This window comes from Cuculus canorus, chromosome 1 (genome assembly GCF_017976375.1).
Source record: "Cuculus canorus isolate bCucCan1 chromosome 1, bCucCan1.pri, whole genome shotgun sequence".
NCBI lineage: Eukaryota > Metazoa > Chordata > Aves > Cuculiformes > Cuculidae > Cuculus > Cuculus canorus.
In genome coordinates this window covers 1479574-1496694 of record NC_071401.1, presented here as the reverse complement: position 1 = coordinate 1496694, position 17121 = coordinate 1479574, and the positions used below count along the sequence as shown (strand labels likewise).

The following is a 17121-nucleotide window of genomic DNA, read 5'->3' as shown; positions in this document are numbered from 1 at the left end:
GGATTTATGGACTTAGAGTGTCATGGATTCATGGAGTCATAGACTTGGGGGGTCCCAGAATCACAGAACCATGGAATGATGGACCCATAGAGTCATGGATTTATGGAGTCATAGACTTGGGGGGTCCCAGAAGCAGAAAATCATGGATTTATGGACTTATAGAGTCATGGATTTATGGAGTCATAGACTTGGGGGGTCCCAGAACTATAGAATCATGGAATGATGGACCCATAGAGTCATGGATTCATGGAGTCATAGACTTGGGGGGTCCCAGAATCAGGGAATCATGGAATCATGGACCACAGCAACCCCGAGCATCTCCAGAGTTGGAGCAGAGAGGTTGGAAAGGTCCCTGGAGGAGAAGGACCTGAGGGTGATGGTCAACAGCAGCTGACCACGAGCCACCGGTGGCCCTGGTGGCCAAGAAGGCCACCACCATCCTGGCTTGGATCAGCCATGGGGTGGCCACCAGGAGCAGGGAAGGGATTGTCCCCCTTGGTGAGGCCACACCTCGAATCCTGAGGTCAGTCCTGGGTCCCTCAAGACAAGAATGACCTCGAGGGGGTTGGAGAACATCCGGAGAAGGGAACGGAGCTGAGGAAGGGGGTGGAGAACAGGGGGTGTGGGAGCAGCTGAGGGACCTGAGGGTGTTGGGTCTGGAGAAGAAGGAGACTGAAGGGAGACCTCATCGCTCTCCGCAGCTCCTGGAAAGGAGGTTGGAGCCAGAGGAGGTTCTTCTCCCAAGGAATGAGGGATGGGATGAGAAGAAACGTTCCCAAGTTGCACCGAGGGTGGTTTAGACTGGAATTCCTGGAAAGGGTGAAGTCTCCATCTCTGGTGGGATTCAAGAAACACGTGTCCGTGGGACGTGGTTCCGTTGGTGTGGTGGGATCGGTGGTGGGACGGTTGGACCGGAGGAACTTGGAGAACTCTTTCCCTACTTCAATGATTCTATAGGTTGAGGCGTCCACGTTGTCCTCATTGCCACCGCTGCCCCTCACCGACAACCACCACCGGAAGCTCCTCTTGAGTCCTGGATTATCTCCTGGAGAAGTCCGTTAGGTCCTTCCAGAGTGGTGGTGGTGGTGGTCTTTGGTTGAGATGAAGTGTTCTTTACGGTATCCATCTGAGCAGAGCTTTCTTTCTTCTTCCCTTCAAGTCCTCGTCACCCGAGAAGATGACTTCAACAACCGCCTGAACGTCAGAGCCAACTTCAAGGGCTGCACAGCCCTCCACTACGCCGTCCTGGCCGATGACTACCTGACCGTCAAACTGCTGCTGGATGGAGGTGAGTTCCACATCTCCAACCGGTTCTTGGACCAAGAGGTCTCTTCTTCTGGGTGGGGCTGACCCTCAGAACGGTCCATCTTGGACACCAAAATCAGCGTTGGGTTGGATTTGCCGTTGGCTTGAAGGTCTTTATTTGGAGTATTTGTGTTCCCGGTGATGGTTCTTCTCACCTATTCTTGGTGGATCTTCTCATTGTCATCACGGAGGCTTCAATTCCTGCCGGGACTTCATAGAACGGCAAATTCGTGACCGTATGGAACGATTTGGGGTTAAAAAGAGCAGAATTTACTCTCTTAAAATTCCTTAAAATGCAAAAGAAGAGGGATCAAACCTTGTGGAGATGGTGCCCAAACACGGCCACCACCTCAACAGGGCCGTGGTTGCCATGAGAGAAGACCGTGGGAGATGTCCTTTAGAGTCTTGGCCTCCACGAAGGTCAGGGATGGGATGAGGGGAACGCTTTGGAGCTGAAAGAGAGGAGGTTGAGATGACAATTTAGGAAGAAACGTTCTCCTGAGAGGGTTTGGAGGTCCTGGAAGAGGTTCTCCAGAGCAGTGGTGGTTGTTCCATCCCTGGAGGGGTTGAAGGCCACGTTGGATGGAGCTCAGAGCATTACTGGATAGAGTCCAACCGGTCCTAAACCTATGGGAGATGTTGAAGGCCGCGTTGGATGGAGCTCAGAGCAACCTCATCCACTGGAATGTGTCTCTGCCCATGGATCTGGGTGGGCTTTGAGGTCCTTCCAACCCATTCCCTGATCCCAGAACTGCCCCATCCCAGAGCTTTGGATCTGGGGGGGCTTTGAGGTCCCTTCCACCCCATTCCCTGATCCCAGAACTGCCCCATCCCAGGGCTTTGGATCTGGGGGGGCTTTGAGGTCCTTCCACCCCATTCCCTGATCCCAGAACTGCCCCATCACAGAGCTTTGGATCCGAATGGACTTTGAGGTCCCTTCCACCCCATTCCGTGATCCAAGAACTGCCCCATCCCAGGGCTTTGGATCTGGGTGGGCTTTGAGGTCTCTTCCAACCCATTCCCTGATCCGAGAACTGCCCCATCCCAGGGCTTTGGATCTGGGTGGGCTTTGAGGTCCCTTCCACCCCATTCCCTGATCCCAGAACTGCCCCATCCCAGGGCTTTGGATCTCGGTGGGCTTTGAGGTCCCTTCCACCCCATTCCCTGATCCCAGAACTGCCCCATCACAGAGCTTTGGATCTGGGGGGGCTTTGAGGTCCCTTCCACCCCATTCCCTGATCCCAGAACTGCCCCATCCCAGGGCTTTGGATCCGGATGGACTTTGAGGTCTCTTCCACCCCATTCCCTGATCCCAGAACTGCCCCATCCCAGAGCTTTGGATCTGGGGGGGCTTTGAGGTCCCTTCCACCCCATTCCCTGATCCCAGAACTGCCCCATCCCAGAGCTTTGGATCCGGATGGGCTTCGAGGTCCCTTCCACCCCATTCCCTGATCCCAGAACTGCCCCATCCCAGGGCTTTGGATCTGGGGGGGCTTTGAGATCCCTTCCACCCCATTCCCTGATCCAAGAACTGCCCCATCCCAGAGCTTTGGATCCGGGTGGGCTTTGAGGTCCCTTCCACCCCATTCCCTGATCCCAGAACTGCCCCATCCCAGGGCTTTGGATCTGGGTGGGCTTTGACGTCCCTTCCACCCCATTCCCTGATCCCAGAACTGCCCCATCCCAGGGCTTTGGATCTGGGGGGGCTTTGAGGTCCTTCCACCCCATTCCCTGATCCAAGAACTGCCCCATCCCAGGGCTTTGGATCTGGGGGGGCTTTGAGGTCCCTTCCACCCCATTCCCTGATCCCAGAACTGCCCCATCACAGAGCTTTGGATCTGGGGGGGCTTTGAGGTCCCTTCCACCCCATTCCCTGATCCAAGAACTGCCCCATCATGGAGCTTTGGATCTGGGGGGGCTTTGAGGTCCCTTCCACCCCATTCCCTGATCCCAGAACTGCCCCATCACAGAGCTTTGGATCTGGGGGGGCTTTGAGGTCCCTTCCACCCCATTCCCTGATCCAAGAACTGCCCCATCCCAGGGCTTTGGATCCGAATGGACTTTGAGGTCCCTTCCACCCCATTCCCTGATCCCAGAACTGCCCCATCCCAGGGCTTTGGATCTGGGGGGGCTTTGAGATCCCTTCCACCCCATTCCCTGATCCCAGAACTGCCCCATCCCAGGGCTTTGGATCTGGGTGGGCTTTGAGGTCCCTTCCACCCCATTCCCTGATCCCAGAACTGCCCCATCCCAGGGCTTTGGATCTGGGGGGCTTTGAGGTCCCTTCCACCCCATTCCCTGATCCCAGAACTGCCCCATCCCAGGGCTTTGGATCCGGATGGGCTTTGAGGTCCCTTCCACCCCATTCCCTGATCCCAGAACTGCCCCATCCCAGGGCTTTGGATCTGGGGGGCTTTGAGGTCCCTTCCACCCCATTCCCTGATCCCAGAACTGCCCCATCCCAGGGCTTTGGATCTGGGGGGCTTTGAGGTCCCTTCCACCCCATTCCCTCATCCAAGAACTGCCCCATCCCAGGGCTTTGGATCTGGGGGGCTTTGAGGTCCCTTCCAACCCATTCCCTGATCCAAGAACTGCCCCATCCCAGGGCTTTGGATCTGGGGGGGCTTTGAGGTCCCTTCCACCCCATTCCCTGATCCCAGAACTGCCCCATCCCAGGGCTTTGGATCTGGGTGGGCTTTGAGATCCCTTCCACCCCATTCCCTGATCCAAGAACTGCCCCATCCCAGGGCTTTGGATCTGGGGGGGCTTTGAGGTCCCTTCCACCCCATTCCCTGATCCCAGAACTGCCCCATCCCAGGGCTTTGGATCCGGATGGACTTCGAGGTCCCTTCCACCCCATTCCCTGATCCCAGAACTGCCCCATCCCAGGGCTTTGGATCTGGATGGGCTTTGAGGTCCCTTCCACCCCATTCCCTGATCCCAGAACTGCCCCATCCCAGGGCTTTGGATCTGGGTGGGCTTTGAGGTCCCTTCCACCCCATTCCCTGATCCCAGAACTGCCCCATCCCAGGGCTTTGGATCTGGGTGGGCTTGGAGGTCCCTTCCACCCCATTCCCTGATCCCAGAACTGCCCCATCCCAGGGCTTTGGATCTGGGGGGGCTTTGAGGTCCTTCCACCCCATTCCCTGATCCCAGAACTGCCCCATCCCAGGGCTTTGGATCCGAATGGACTTCGAGGTCCCTTCCACCCCATTCCATGACTCCGTCCTCGTTACGCTGACGATCTGTGCGGATTTCTCCCTCTCCGCTCTTTGGTTCTTTGAGGTCGTTGTGGTTCCCCACACCCTTCGCTCTCCTTTCCTCCCCGTCCTTCCTCTTCTGTTCCATTTCCCGACCTTTTCATCCCATCGACCGGAGCTTTTTCCGCTCCTCCCGCTCCCACGCCGGAACAAAGCATCCGATTCCCGTATCTCCATCGCTTTCATCCGCCACGAATAACGTCAACCAAGAGGAGATCGAAACCTTCTCCGAGTGGGTCCTTTGTGAGGATAATGGACGCTTCGTGTTTGCCGACGTGGAACGGACTCCCCTCGCTCCCTCCCGCCTCCACCTGCCCTCCTTCCTCGCTCCCGACTTTTCCTCGGCTCTCCGCTGCCCTCAGGGGCCAAAGCCCCGGAGCCACCGGAGCCACCGGAGCCCTCTGCTCTTCGGAGCAGCCCCTCACCCCACCCCTCTGGTCTTTTGTGGTCCATTCAAGTCATCGCTTGACCTCTCCGAGACCTTTCGCGCCCTTTGCTCACCAACGGACCGCGAGGCCGAGAGCGGCGGCGGTGGCTCCGTTGTCCCAGTGGTGATGGTGGTGGTGGTGGCGGTGGGGACATTTCACACTACGCTGACCCTGAGGTGACACCGGCGTTGTTGGCACTTGAGAAGAAGGAGTGGGTGGGAGGTGGTGGATGCCGAGCGCACCCGGTGCCACCATCGATCCGTCTTTTTGTCTGTAGCCGGGAAGGAGGAAGGCGGCGGCTCCGGATGGTCTCCGGTGGAAGTCTCGGAGTCTCTAAACTTTGATTGGGTCAACGTCGAAAAGAGCCACAGCAGAGAAAATCATGGAGTCGTTGAGGTTGGAGAAGGTTCTCCAACCTTTGGGTTGGAGGTTCTCCAAACAGGAGAATATTTCTTGGGGAGAACGTTTCTCCCCAAGATCTCACTTCAATCTCTCTTCCTGAAGCTCCAAAGCGTGGGCACGGACACCTCCGATGGGATCCGATTGCTCCGAGCCTCATCCAAGGTGGCCTTCAACCCCTCCAGGGATGGAGCGGCCACCACCGCTCTGGACAACCCATTCCAGGGCCTCTCCATCCAAACAGGAGAACGTTTCTCCCCAAGATCTCACCTCAGTCTCTCTTCCTGAAGCTCCAAAGTGTGGGCACGGACACCTCCAATGGGATCCGATTGCTCCGAGCCCCATCCAAGGTGGCCTTCAACCCCTCCAGGGATGGAGCGGCCACCACCGCTCTGGACAACCCATTCCAGGGCCTCCCCATCCAAACAGGAGAACGTTTCTCCCCAAGATCTCACTTCAATCTCTCTTCCTGAAGCTCCAAAGCGTGGGCACGGACACCTCCCAACGGGATCCGATTGCTCCGAGCCTCATCCAACGTGGCCTTCAACCCCTCCAGGGATGGAGCAGCCACCACCGCTCTGGACCTCTCCATCCAAACAGGAGAACGTTTCTCCCCAAGATCTCACCTCATTCTCTCTTCCTGAAGCTCCAAAGCGTGGGCACGGACACCCCCAATGGGATCCGATTGCTCTGAGCCTCATCCAAGGTGGCCTTCAACTTCTCCAGGGATGGAGCGGCCACCACCGCTCTGGACAACCCATTCCAGGGCCTCTCCATCCAAACAGGAGAAGGTTTCTCCCCAAGATCTCACCTCAATCCCTCCTCCTGAAGCTCCAGAGCGTGGGCACGGACACCTCCAATGGGATCCGGTTGCTCCGAGCCCCATCCAAGGTGGCCTTCAACCCCTCCAGGGATGGAGCGGCCACCACCGCTCTGGACAACCCATTCCAGGGCCTCTCCATCCAAACAGGAGAACGTTTCTCCCCAAGATCTCACCTCAATCCCTCCTCCTGAAGCTCCAGAGCGTGGGCATGGACACCTCCAATGGGATCCGGTTGCTCCGAGCCCCATCCAAGGTGGCCTTCAACCCCTCCAGGGATGGAGCAGCCACCACCGCTCTGGACAACCTCTTCCAGGGCCTCCCCATCCAAACAGGAGAACGTTTCTCCCCAAGATCTCACTTCAATCTCTCTTCCTGAAGCTCCAAAGCGTGGGCACGGACACCTCCCAACGGGATCCGATTGCTCCGAGCCTCATCCAACGTGGCCTTCAACCCCTCCAGGGATGGAGCGGCCACCACCGCTCTGGACAACCCATTCCAGGGCCTCTCCATCCAAACAGGAGAACGTTTCTCCCCAAGATCTCACCTCAATCCCTCCTCCTGAAGCTCCAAAGTGTGGGCACGGACACCTCCAACGGGATCCGGTTGCTCCGAGCCCCATCCAAGGTGGCCTTCAACCCCTCCAGGGATGGAGCGGCCACCACCGCTCTGAACCTCTCCATCCAAACAGGAGAACGTTTCTCCCCAAGATCTCACCTCCATCCCTCCTCCTGAAGCTCCAAAGCGTTCCCCTCGTCCCATCCGACCACTGTCTCGTGCGGCGATGGGATTGGGACCACAAAGAGGTTGGAATGCTGAGGAAGGGCCGGAAAGTCCGGATCCCTCTGGAGAACATTCCAAACTCAGCCTCAGGAACCCACAGGGCCTTTCCCATCACCTCCCGAGCGGAGGATTCCCGCCGGTGGGATGCTGCTCCGCAGGTCTCAGCGGTGGGATGTGCTCTCATGGATTCATGGAATCATTGAGGTTGGAGAAGACCTCTGAGCTCCTCAATCCAACCCTCAGCCCAACCCCATCGGGACAACCAAACGCTGTCCCCGAGTGCTCCATCCACACAGGGTGTGAAGACCTCTTGGGATGGGGGTCCACCACCGCCCTGAGGAGCTTCTCCCGGGGTTTCTCCACTCTTTCCATGAAGGAATCTTTCCCAATATCCCACCTAAACCCTTCCTGGTGCAACTTGAGGACGTTTCCTCTCATCCCAACTCTTCTTCCATGGGAGAAGACATCAAAACCCACCTCACCACAACGTCCTTTCCGGGAGCTGCGGAGAGCGATGAGGTCTTCCCCTCAACCTCATCATCTCCAGACCAAACCACTCCGTGTCCCTCAACACCTTCTCTGGTTTTCCAACCCCTTCTCCAGCTCCGTTCCCGTCTCCGGATGTTCTCCAACCCCCTCGAGGTCTTTCTTATCCTGAGGAGCCCAGAACTGACCTCAGGATGAAGGTGTGACCCTCCCCAGTCCCTTCCAACCCAAACCATTCCATGATTCCAAGGATTGGCCCATGGCACGGAGTTGGACCTGACCGGGCTTTGAGGTCCCTTCCGACTCAAACCATTCCATGATTCCATGGAATTCTTCACTGTGAGGTTGGCGAAACCCTGGATCCTCTTCTCCGGAGAGGTGGGAGACGCCCCATCCCTGGTGGTGTTGAAGGTCAGGTCGGATGGAGCTCGGAGCAACCTGATCCAGTGGGAGATGTTGGAGCTTCTGGAATTGGATGGGCTTTGATGTCGCTTCCAACCAACCCCATTCCATGATTTCCGGGGCCAACGCTTCCCCGTCTGCCGCAACCGGGAGCTTTCCGCCTTCCATTCCACGTCCCTTCCAAGATGACCATCATCCAGGAGCTCCAGGAGCTCCTCACCCCCTCCTTCCCTCCCTCTCCCCACGGATATTTCGTCGGGAACGCCATAAATTCCGTATTGATTCCTTCTGCCGCGCCGTCAGCTTTGCCAAAGGTGATGGAAGAGCGCAATTGCGGCTCAGTATCGACTTCTCCGTCCAAAGCGTTCTCCTCCAACCGCCCCACACCGGGAAGGAAAAGCCACGGAGACCTCCAGGCGGACACCGATGTCCCACCGTAACGATCCAGGCTGGATCCATGGATGGAGGGCAGGAGGATCTGCAGAGGGATCCAGGCTGGATCCATGGATGGAGGGCAGGAGGATCTGCAGAGGGATCCAGGCTGGATCCATGGATGGAGGGCAGGAGGATCTGCAGAGGGATCCAGGCTGGATCCATGGATGGAGGGCAGGAGGATCTGCAGAGGGATCCAGGCTGGATCCATGGATGGAGGGCAGGAGGATCTGCAGAGGGATCCAGGCTGGATCCATGGATGGAGGGCAGGAAGGATCTGCAGAGGGATCCAGGCTGGATCCATGGATGGAGGGCAGGAGGATCTGCAGAGGGATCCAGGCTGGATCCATGGATGGAGGGCAGGAGGATCTGCAGAGGGATCCAGGCTGGATCCATGGATGGAGGGCAGGAGGATCTGCAGAGGGATCCAGGCTGGATCCATGGATGGAGGGCAGGAAGGATCTGCAGAGGGATCCAGGCTGGATCCATGGATGGAGGGCAGGAGGATCTGGAGAGGGATCCAGGCTGGATCCATGGATGGAGGGCAGGAGGATCTGCAGAGGGATCCAGGCTGGATCCATGGGTGGAGGGCAGGAGGATCTGCAGAGGGATCCAGGCTGGATCCATGGATGGAGGGCAGGAGGATCTGCAGAGGGATCCAGGCTGGATCCATGGATGGAGGGCAGGAGGATCTGCAGAGGGATCCAGGCTGGATCCATGGATGGAGGGCAGGAGGATCTGCAGAGGGATCCAGGCTGGATCCATGGATTCAGGAGGATCTGCAGAGGGATCCAGGCTGGATCCATGGATGGAGGGCAGGAGGATCTGCAGAGGGATCCAGGCTGGATCCATGGATGGAGGGCAGGAGGATCTACAGAGGGATCCAGGCTGGATCCATGGATGGAGGGCAGGAGGATCTGCAGAGGGATCCAGGCTGGATCCATGGATGGAGGGCAGGAGGATCTGCAGAGGGATCCAGGCTGGATCCATGGATGGAGGGCAGGAGGATCTGCAGAGGGATCCAGGCTGGATCCATGGATGGAGGGCAGGAGGATCTACAGAGGGATCCAGGCTGGATCCATGGATGGAGGGCAGGAGGATCTACAGAGGGATCCAGGCTGGATCCATGGATGGAGGGCAGGAGGATCTACAGAGGGATCCAGGCTGGATCCATGGATGGAGGGCAGGAGGATCTACAGAGGGATCCAGGCTGGATCCATGGATGGAGGGCAGGAGGATCTACAGAGGGATCCAGGCTGGATCCATGGATGGAGGGCAGGAGGATCTACAGAGGGATCCAGGCTGGATCCATGGATGGAGGGCAGGAGGATCTACAGAGGGATCCAGGCTGGATCCATGGATGGAGGGCAGGAGGATCTGCAGAGGGATCCGGGCTGGATCCATGGATGGAGGGCAGGAGGATCTGCAGAGGGATCCAGGCTGGATCCATGGATGGAGGGCAGGAGGATCTACAGAGGGATCCAGGCTGGATCCATGGATGGAGGGCAGGAGGATCTGCAGAGGGATCCGGGCTGGATCCATGGATGGAGGGCAGGAGGGTCTGCAGAGGGATCCAGGCTGGATCCATGGATGGAGGGCAGGAGGATCTGCAGAGGGATCCAGGCTGGATCCATGGATGGAGGGCAGGAAGGATCTACAGAGGGATCCAGGCTGGATCCATGGATGGAGGGCAGGAGGATCTACAGAGGGATCCAGGCTGGATCCATGGATGGAGGGCAGGAAGGATCTGCAGAGGGATCCAGGCTGGATCCATGGATGGAGGGCAGGAAGGATCTACAGAGGGATCCAGGCTGGATCCATGGATGGAGGGCAGGAGGATCTACAGAGGGATCCAGGCTGGATCCATGGATGGAGGGCAGGAGGATCTGCAGAGGGATCCGGGCTGGATCCATGGATGGAGGGCAGGAGGATCTGCAGAGGGATCCAGGCTGGATCCATGGATGGAGGGCAGGAGGATCTGCAGAGGGATCCAGGCTGGATCCATGGATGGAGGGCAGGAGGATCTGCAGAGGGATCCAGGCTGGATCCATGGATGGAGGGCAGGAAGGATCTGCAGAGGGATCCAGGCTGGATCCATGGATGGAGGGCAGGAGGATCTACAGAGGGATCCAGGCTGGATCTGTAGATCCTTCCTTTCCTCCATCCATGGATCCAGATTGTCCCCATCCCTCTCCAAATCCCTTCCTTCCCTCAATCCGATCAATTCCCGACAACCACAACGTCACCGTTGAGTTCCGTAGGGCCAAACTTTCTCCCGGACCGGCGTTCCCCCCCTTTCCCATCGCCGCATCTTCTTATCTCCCTCTCCCTTTGCTCTTCCCACCTTTTCCGTAACTCTTATCGGCAGTTGTTCCGTATCCGAAGGAATTGGCGACGAATCGTTGGGAGGACGGAGTTAATAACATTTGAAAAATCGAGGGTTGTCACTCTCTCGGAGTTCCTTCGATCGTTCCGACGCGAAGATATTTCCCCAATGAATGTCCTTCTGCAGCTGCTCCGGCGGCGCCGACGGAAAACCGATGGGTGATTTATTAACGCTTGGAAGAGCGGAGGAGGGAATACTCGGAGGATACGCAGAGCCCGAGGTGTCCACCCAGGTGTCCCTTTCCAACCTCTCGACAACGAGTGGGAGGTGACAAATTGCCTTCCATTAAAGACTTCGGAAGGTTGACATTCCCTATGCCGGAGCGGAGGTGGAGACCCGGAGGAACGGAGAAGGGAAAAAGGGAAAGGGGAGGGGGGAATGAAGCCATCGAGGAACCCGTGGTGATTTCTACTTTCTCTTCGGAAGCCGAGTGACAGCGTTATTTATGACGGAGTAATATTTGCCGTGCGGGAGGTTGGGATCGAGCGGAAAAGTGGGATGGGATCGATTATTGCGGCAATGAGTCAAACGGTCAAAGGGGGGAGGGAGGCGATATCGGAGAGGAGTGATGGATGGATCCGGAAGAAACGGAAGAGGCGAAGGGAAACGAGAGGAGGAGGAGGAGGAGGAGGAGGAGGAGGAGAAGGAGAAGGAGAAGGAGGAGGAGAAGGAGAAGGAGAAGGAGAAGGAGGAGGAGAAGGAGAAGGAGAAGGAGAAGGAGAAGGAGGAGGAGGAGAGGAGGAGATGGAGAAGGGGAAGGAGGAGGAGGAGGAGAAGGAGGAGGAGGAGAAGGAGAAGGAGGAGGAGGAGAAGGAGGAGGAGGAGAAGGAGAAGGAGGAGGAGGAGATGGAGAAGGGGAAGGAGGAGGAGAAGGAGGAGGAGAAGGAGAAGGAGGAGGAGAAGGAGGAGGAGGAGGAGAAGAAGGAGAAGGAGGAGGAGGAGGAGAAGGAGGAGGAGGAGGAGGAGGAGGAGGAGAAGGAGAAGGAGAAGGAGAAGGAGGAGGAGGAGGAGGAGGAGGAGGAGGAGGAGGAGAAGGAGGAGGAGGAGGAGGAGGAGGAGGAGGAGGAGAAGGAGGAGGAGGAGGAGGAGAAGGAGGAGGAGGAGAAGGAGAGGAGGAGGAGAAGGAGGAGGAGGAGAAGGAGAGGAGGAGGAGAAGGAGAAGGAGGAGGAGGAGAAGGAGGAGGAGGAGGAGGAGAAGGAGAAGGAGAGGAGGAGGAGAAGGAGAAGGAGAAGGAGGAGGAGGAGGAGGAGAAGGAGAGGAGGAGATGGAGAAGGGGAAGGAGGAGGAGGAGGAGAAGGAGGAGGAGGAGAAGGAGAAGGAGGAGGAGGAGAAGGAGGAGGAGGAGAAGGAGAAGGAGGAGGAGGAGATGGAGAAGGGGAAGGAGGAGGAGAAGGAGGAGGAGAAGGAGAAGGAGGAGGAGAAGGAGGAGGAGGAGGAGAAGAAGGAGAAGGAGGAGGAGGAGGAGAAGGAGGAGGAGGAGGAGGAGGAGGAGGAGAAGGAGAAGGAGAAGGAGAAGGAGGAGGAGGAGGAGGAGGAGGAGGAGGAGGAGGAGAGAGAGAAGGAGAGAAGGAGGAGGAGGAGAGAAGGAGGAGGAGGAGGAGGAGGAGGAGGAGAGGAGGAGGAGGAGGAGGAGGAGGAGAAGGAGGAGGAGGAGGAGGAGGAGGAGGAGGAGGAGAAGGAGGAGGAGGAGGAGGAGGAGGAGGAGGAGAAGGAGAAGGAGAAGGAGGAGGAGGAGGAGGAGGAGGAGGAGGAGGAGAAGGAGGAGGAGGAGGAGGAGGAGGAGGAGGAGGAGAAGGAGGAGGAGGAGGAGGAGGAGGAGGAGGAGGAGGAGGAGAGGAGGAGAAGGAGAAGGGGAAGGAGAAGGAGGAGGAGGAGGAGAAGGAGAAGAAGAAGAAGACGTCACCTCCTGGAGGACGTCAACCTTTGGAGAAGGTGTGGAAGATTTGCCCCTCTCCTGGCACAAATCCAGGCAGGATCGGGCAGTGGCATTGGGACTGTCTCCCAAAAAGCCGTTAACGCGGCGGTGGTGAAACCTCACCCGATCCTGGGTTTTTATTGGCAATGCCAAAGCTTATGGTGGAAATCATTCCGTCTCAGATGTTTATGGTGGAAATCACTCCATCTCAGATGTTTATGGTGGAAATCACTCCATCTCAGATGTTTATGGTGGAAATCACTCCATCTCAGATGTTTATGGTGGAAATCACTCCGTCTCAGATGTTTATGGTGGAAATTATTCCATCTCAGATGTTTATGGTGGAAATCATTCCGTCTCAGATGTTTATGGTGGAAATCACTCCGTTTCAGATGTTTATGGTGGAAATCACTCCATCTCAGATGTTTATGGTGGAAATCATTCCATCTCAGATGTTTATGGAGCACATTCTTCATCCCGGAATTAAATATAGATCCCTCCTCCCGGTGCCGAAGCGGAGAAGCGGAGAGTCTCTCCGGTATCCCTTCTTCCACCTCTTGGAAGAGATGAGGTTCCACCAAGGAGACGGACGAGTCGGATCCATCGGCACTGGGATGAGGTTCCACCAGGATAAGTGATGGCTCCTCTGCTCGGGACACACCAACCCTGAGCAGCTCCGGTGGGAAAGGTGTCCCGTGGAGAAGGACCCGGAAAACGGTGGCCAAACATGAGCCAGAGGTGGTCCAAGTGGCCAAGAAGGCCAACGGCACCTGGATTGGATGAGCCATGGGGTGGCCACCAGGAGAAGGGAAGGGATTGTCCTCCTGGGGAGGACTCACCTCGAATCCTGGGGTTGGTTCTGGGTCCCTCACTCCAAGAAAGACCTCGAGGGGATGGAGAACATCTGGAGAACATCCGGAGAAGGGAACGGAGCTGGAGAAGAGGGGGAGTGGGAGCAGCTGAGGGACCTGGAGATGAAGGAGAGAGTCGGTATTGCGCTACGAAACTCAACAGTTGATGATGGGATTGTCATGAATCGATCGGATTGAGGGCAAAAAGGGATCGGCAGAGGGATCGGGACAACCCGGATCCATGGATGGAGGGCAGGAGGATCTGCAGAGGGATCCGGGCTGGATCCATGGATGGAGGGCAGGAGGATCTGTAGAGGGATCCAGGCTGGATCCATGGATGGAGGGCAGGAGGATCTGCAGAGGGATCCAGGCTGGATCCATGGATGGAGGGCAGGAGGATCTACAGAGGGATCCAGGCTGGATCCATGGATGGAGGGCAGGAGGATCTGCAGAGGGATCCAGGATTCCAAGGGCCAAATAAGACACGACGGGGTTGGATCTGGAGGGGCTTTGAGGTCCTCTCCCACCCAACCCATTCCATGATTCCAAGGGCCAAATAAGACACAACGGGGTTGGATCTGGAGGGGCTTTGAGGTCCTCTCCCACCCAAACCATTCCAGGATTCCAAAGGCCAAATAAGACACAACGGGGTTGGATCTGGAGGGGCTTTGAGGTCCTTTCCCACCCAAACCATTCCATGATTCCAAGGGCCAAATAAGACACAACGGGGTTGGATCTGGAGGGGCTTTGAGGTCCTCTCCCACCCAAACCATTCCATGATTCCAAAGGCCAAATAAGACACAACGGGGTTGGATCTGGAGGGGCTTTGAGGTCCTTTCCCACCCAAACCATTCCATGATTCCAAGGGCCAAATAAGACCTTCTTCCTTGTTTTCCTGCCCTCAGGTGCCGACCCTCTCCAGAAGAACGAAATGGGACACACGCCTCTGGATTACGCCCGGGAAGAGGAGATCAAGAACCTCCTGAAGGCCTCGGAGATCAAGGTGAGCCTCAGCTTTGTCTTTCCATCGGCGCTCCGAGACCTTTGTCCATCACCATCTCACGGCTTCTTCCGGATGGAGCCGGAAAATGACCGGAATGGTGTAAAAAAGGGTGGGAAAAAACCACTTTGGAAGATGTTTTACCCAAATCCATGTGGGTGTCCTCCTCTTCCACGTTAACGTTTCTTCCTCCGGATGAGGAATGGCGGTGTCGTAGGATGGGTTGGGTGGGAATGGGGGCTTGGAAGCCATCCAAGTGCCCCCGGCAGTGAATCCCGGCGCCGGATAAGGGTTCTTCCAACCCCATCCAACGTGGCCTTCAGCACTTCCAAGGATGGGGCATCTCCCACTTCTCCGGACAACGGAAATCGGTGCTTCCTCACCCTCAAAGGGGGAAGAATTTCAGGGAATTATGGGATCATGGAATGGTTTGGGTGGGAAGGGACCTCAAAGCCCCTCCAGATCCAACCCCGTTGTGTCTTATTTGGCCCTTGGAATCATGGAATGGTTTGGGTGGGAAAGGACCTCAAAGCCCCTCCAGATCCAACCCCGTTGTGTCTTGGAATCATGGAATGGTTTGGACGGGAAAGGACCTCAAAGCCCCTCCAGATCCAACCCCATTGTGTCTTATTTGGCCCTTGGAATCCTGGAATGGTTTGGGTGGGAAAGGACCTCAAAGTCCACCCAGATCCAACCCCCCTCGTGTCTTGGAATCCTGGAATGGTTTGGGTGGGAAAGGACCTCAAAGCCCCTCCAGATCCAACCCCGTTGTGTCTTATTTGGCCCTTGGAATCATGGAATGGTTTGGGTGGGAAAGGACCTCAAAGCCCCTCCAGATCCAAAACCTTTGTGTCTTATTTGGCCCTTGGAATCATGGAATGGTTTGGGTGGGAAAGGACCTCAAAGTCCACCCAGATCCAACCCCATTGTGTCTTATTTGGCCCTTGGAATCATGGGATGGTTTGGGTGGGAAAGGACCTCAAAGCCCCTCCAGATCCGAACCCCCTCATGTCTTGGTTTGCCTTTGGAATCCTGGAGTGGTTTGGGCTGGAAGGGACCTCAAAGTCCATCCAGATCCAACCCCCATTGTGTCTTGGAATCCTGGAATGGTTTGGGTTGGAAAGGACCTCAAAGCCCCTCCAGATCCATGAGCAGGAACACCTCCCACCAGATCCGGTTGCTCCGAGCCTCATCCAACGTGGCCCCGGGATCAAGGAAAATCCAGGGGTGGGCTTCCGGGGGATCCGAGGGGCCAAATCCATCCCAAAAAGTTATTCCATGAAGGGTTATGGAGATGATATGAGGGATGGAGAAGGTCCTGGAGGACAAACTGGGAGAGTTGGGGTTGTTCAACCTGGAGAAGGATCTATGGAGACTTTAGAGAAGATTCCAGGAGGGAAAGGGGCTCCGGGGAAGCTGCGGAGGGGCTTTGGATCGTGGAGATGGGATGAGGGGAACGGTTTGGAGCTTCGAGAGGGGACATTGAGGGGAGATCTTAGGGAGAAATGTTCTCCTCAGAGGGTGGAGAGGCTCTGGAAGAGGTTCTCCAGAGCGGTGGTGGCCGCTCCATCCCTGGAGGGGTTGAAGGCCACGTTGGATGGAGCTCGGAGCAACCGGATCCGGTGGGAAGTGTCCCTGCTCATGGATCTGGATGGCTTTGAGGTCCTCTCCCTCCCAAACCACTCCATGATTCCAAGGGCCAAATAAGACACAACGGGGTTGGATCTGGAGGAGCTTTGAGGTCCTTTCCCACCCAAACCATTCCATGATTCCAAGGGCCAAATAAGACACAATGGGGTTGGATCTGGGGGGGTTTTGAGGTCCTTTCCCACCCAAACCATTCCATGATTCCAAGGGCAAAAGAAGACACAACGGGGTTGGATCTGGAGGGGCTTTGAGGTCCTTTCCCACCCAAACCATTCCATGATTCCAAAGGCCAAATAAGACACAACGGGGTTGGATCTGGAGGGGCTTTGAGGTCCTTTCCCACCCAAACCATTCCATGATTCCAAGGGCCAAATAAGACACAATGGGGTTGGATCTGGAGGGGCTTTGAGGTCCTTTCCCACCCAAACCATTCCATGATTCCAAGGGCCAAATAAGACACAATGGGGTTGGATCTGGAGGGGCTTTGAGGTCCTCTCCCACCCAAACCATTCTATGATTCCAAGGGCCAAATAAGACACAACGGGGTTGGATCTGGAGGGGCTTCGAGGTCCTTTCCCACCCAAACCATTCCATGATTCCAAGGGCCAAATAAGACACAACGGGGTTGGATCTGGAGGGGCTTTGAGGTCCTTTCCCACCCAAACCATTCCATGATTCCAAGGGCCAAATAAGACACGAGGGGGTTGGATCTGGAGGGGCTTTGAGGTCCTTTCCCACCCAAACCATTCCATGATTCCAAGACACAACGGGGTTGGATCTGGAGGGGCTTTGAGGTCCTTTCCCACCCAAACCATTCCATGATTCCAAGGGCCAACCAAGAGACGACGGGGTTGGATCTGGAGGGCCTTTGAGGTCCTTTCCCACCCAAACGGATGGACCTCGGAGCCCCTGATCCGATGGGAAGCGTCCCTTCCCGTGGCCCTGGATGACCTTTGAGGTCTTTTCCAACCCTAAAGCATTCCATGAGTCTCTAAAGAGGAGATAC

At 56.7% G+C, this 17121-nt stretch overlaps 1 protein-coding gene across 5 annotated transcripts in view; it reads left to right on the top strand.

The window, feature by feature from the left end:
- CLPB (ClpB family mitochondrial disaggregase) overlaps positions 1-17121 on the top strand; it is an 80478-nt gene that overhangs the window by 31861 nt on the left and 31496 nt on the right. For all 5 annotated transcript variants that reach the window (XM_054056712.1, XM_054056743.1, XM_054056721.1 and 2 more), the window contains 2 exons: positions 1160-1288; positions 14374-14471. In XM_054056712.1, coding sequence (XP_053912687.1) covers positions 1160-1288; positions 14374-14471 — 227 coding nt within the window. The remainder of the gene's footprint in view (positions 1-1159; positions 1289-14373; positions 14472-17121) is intronic.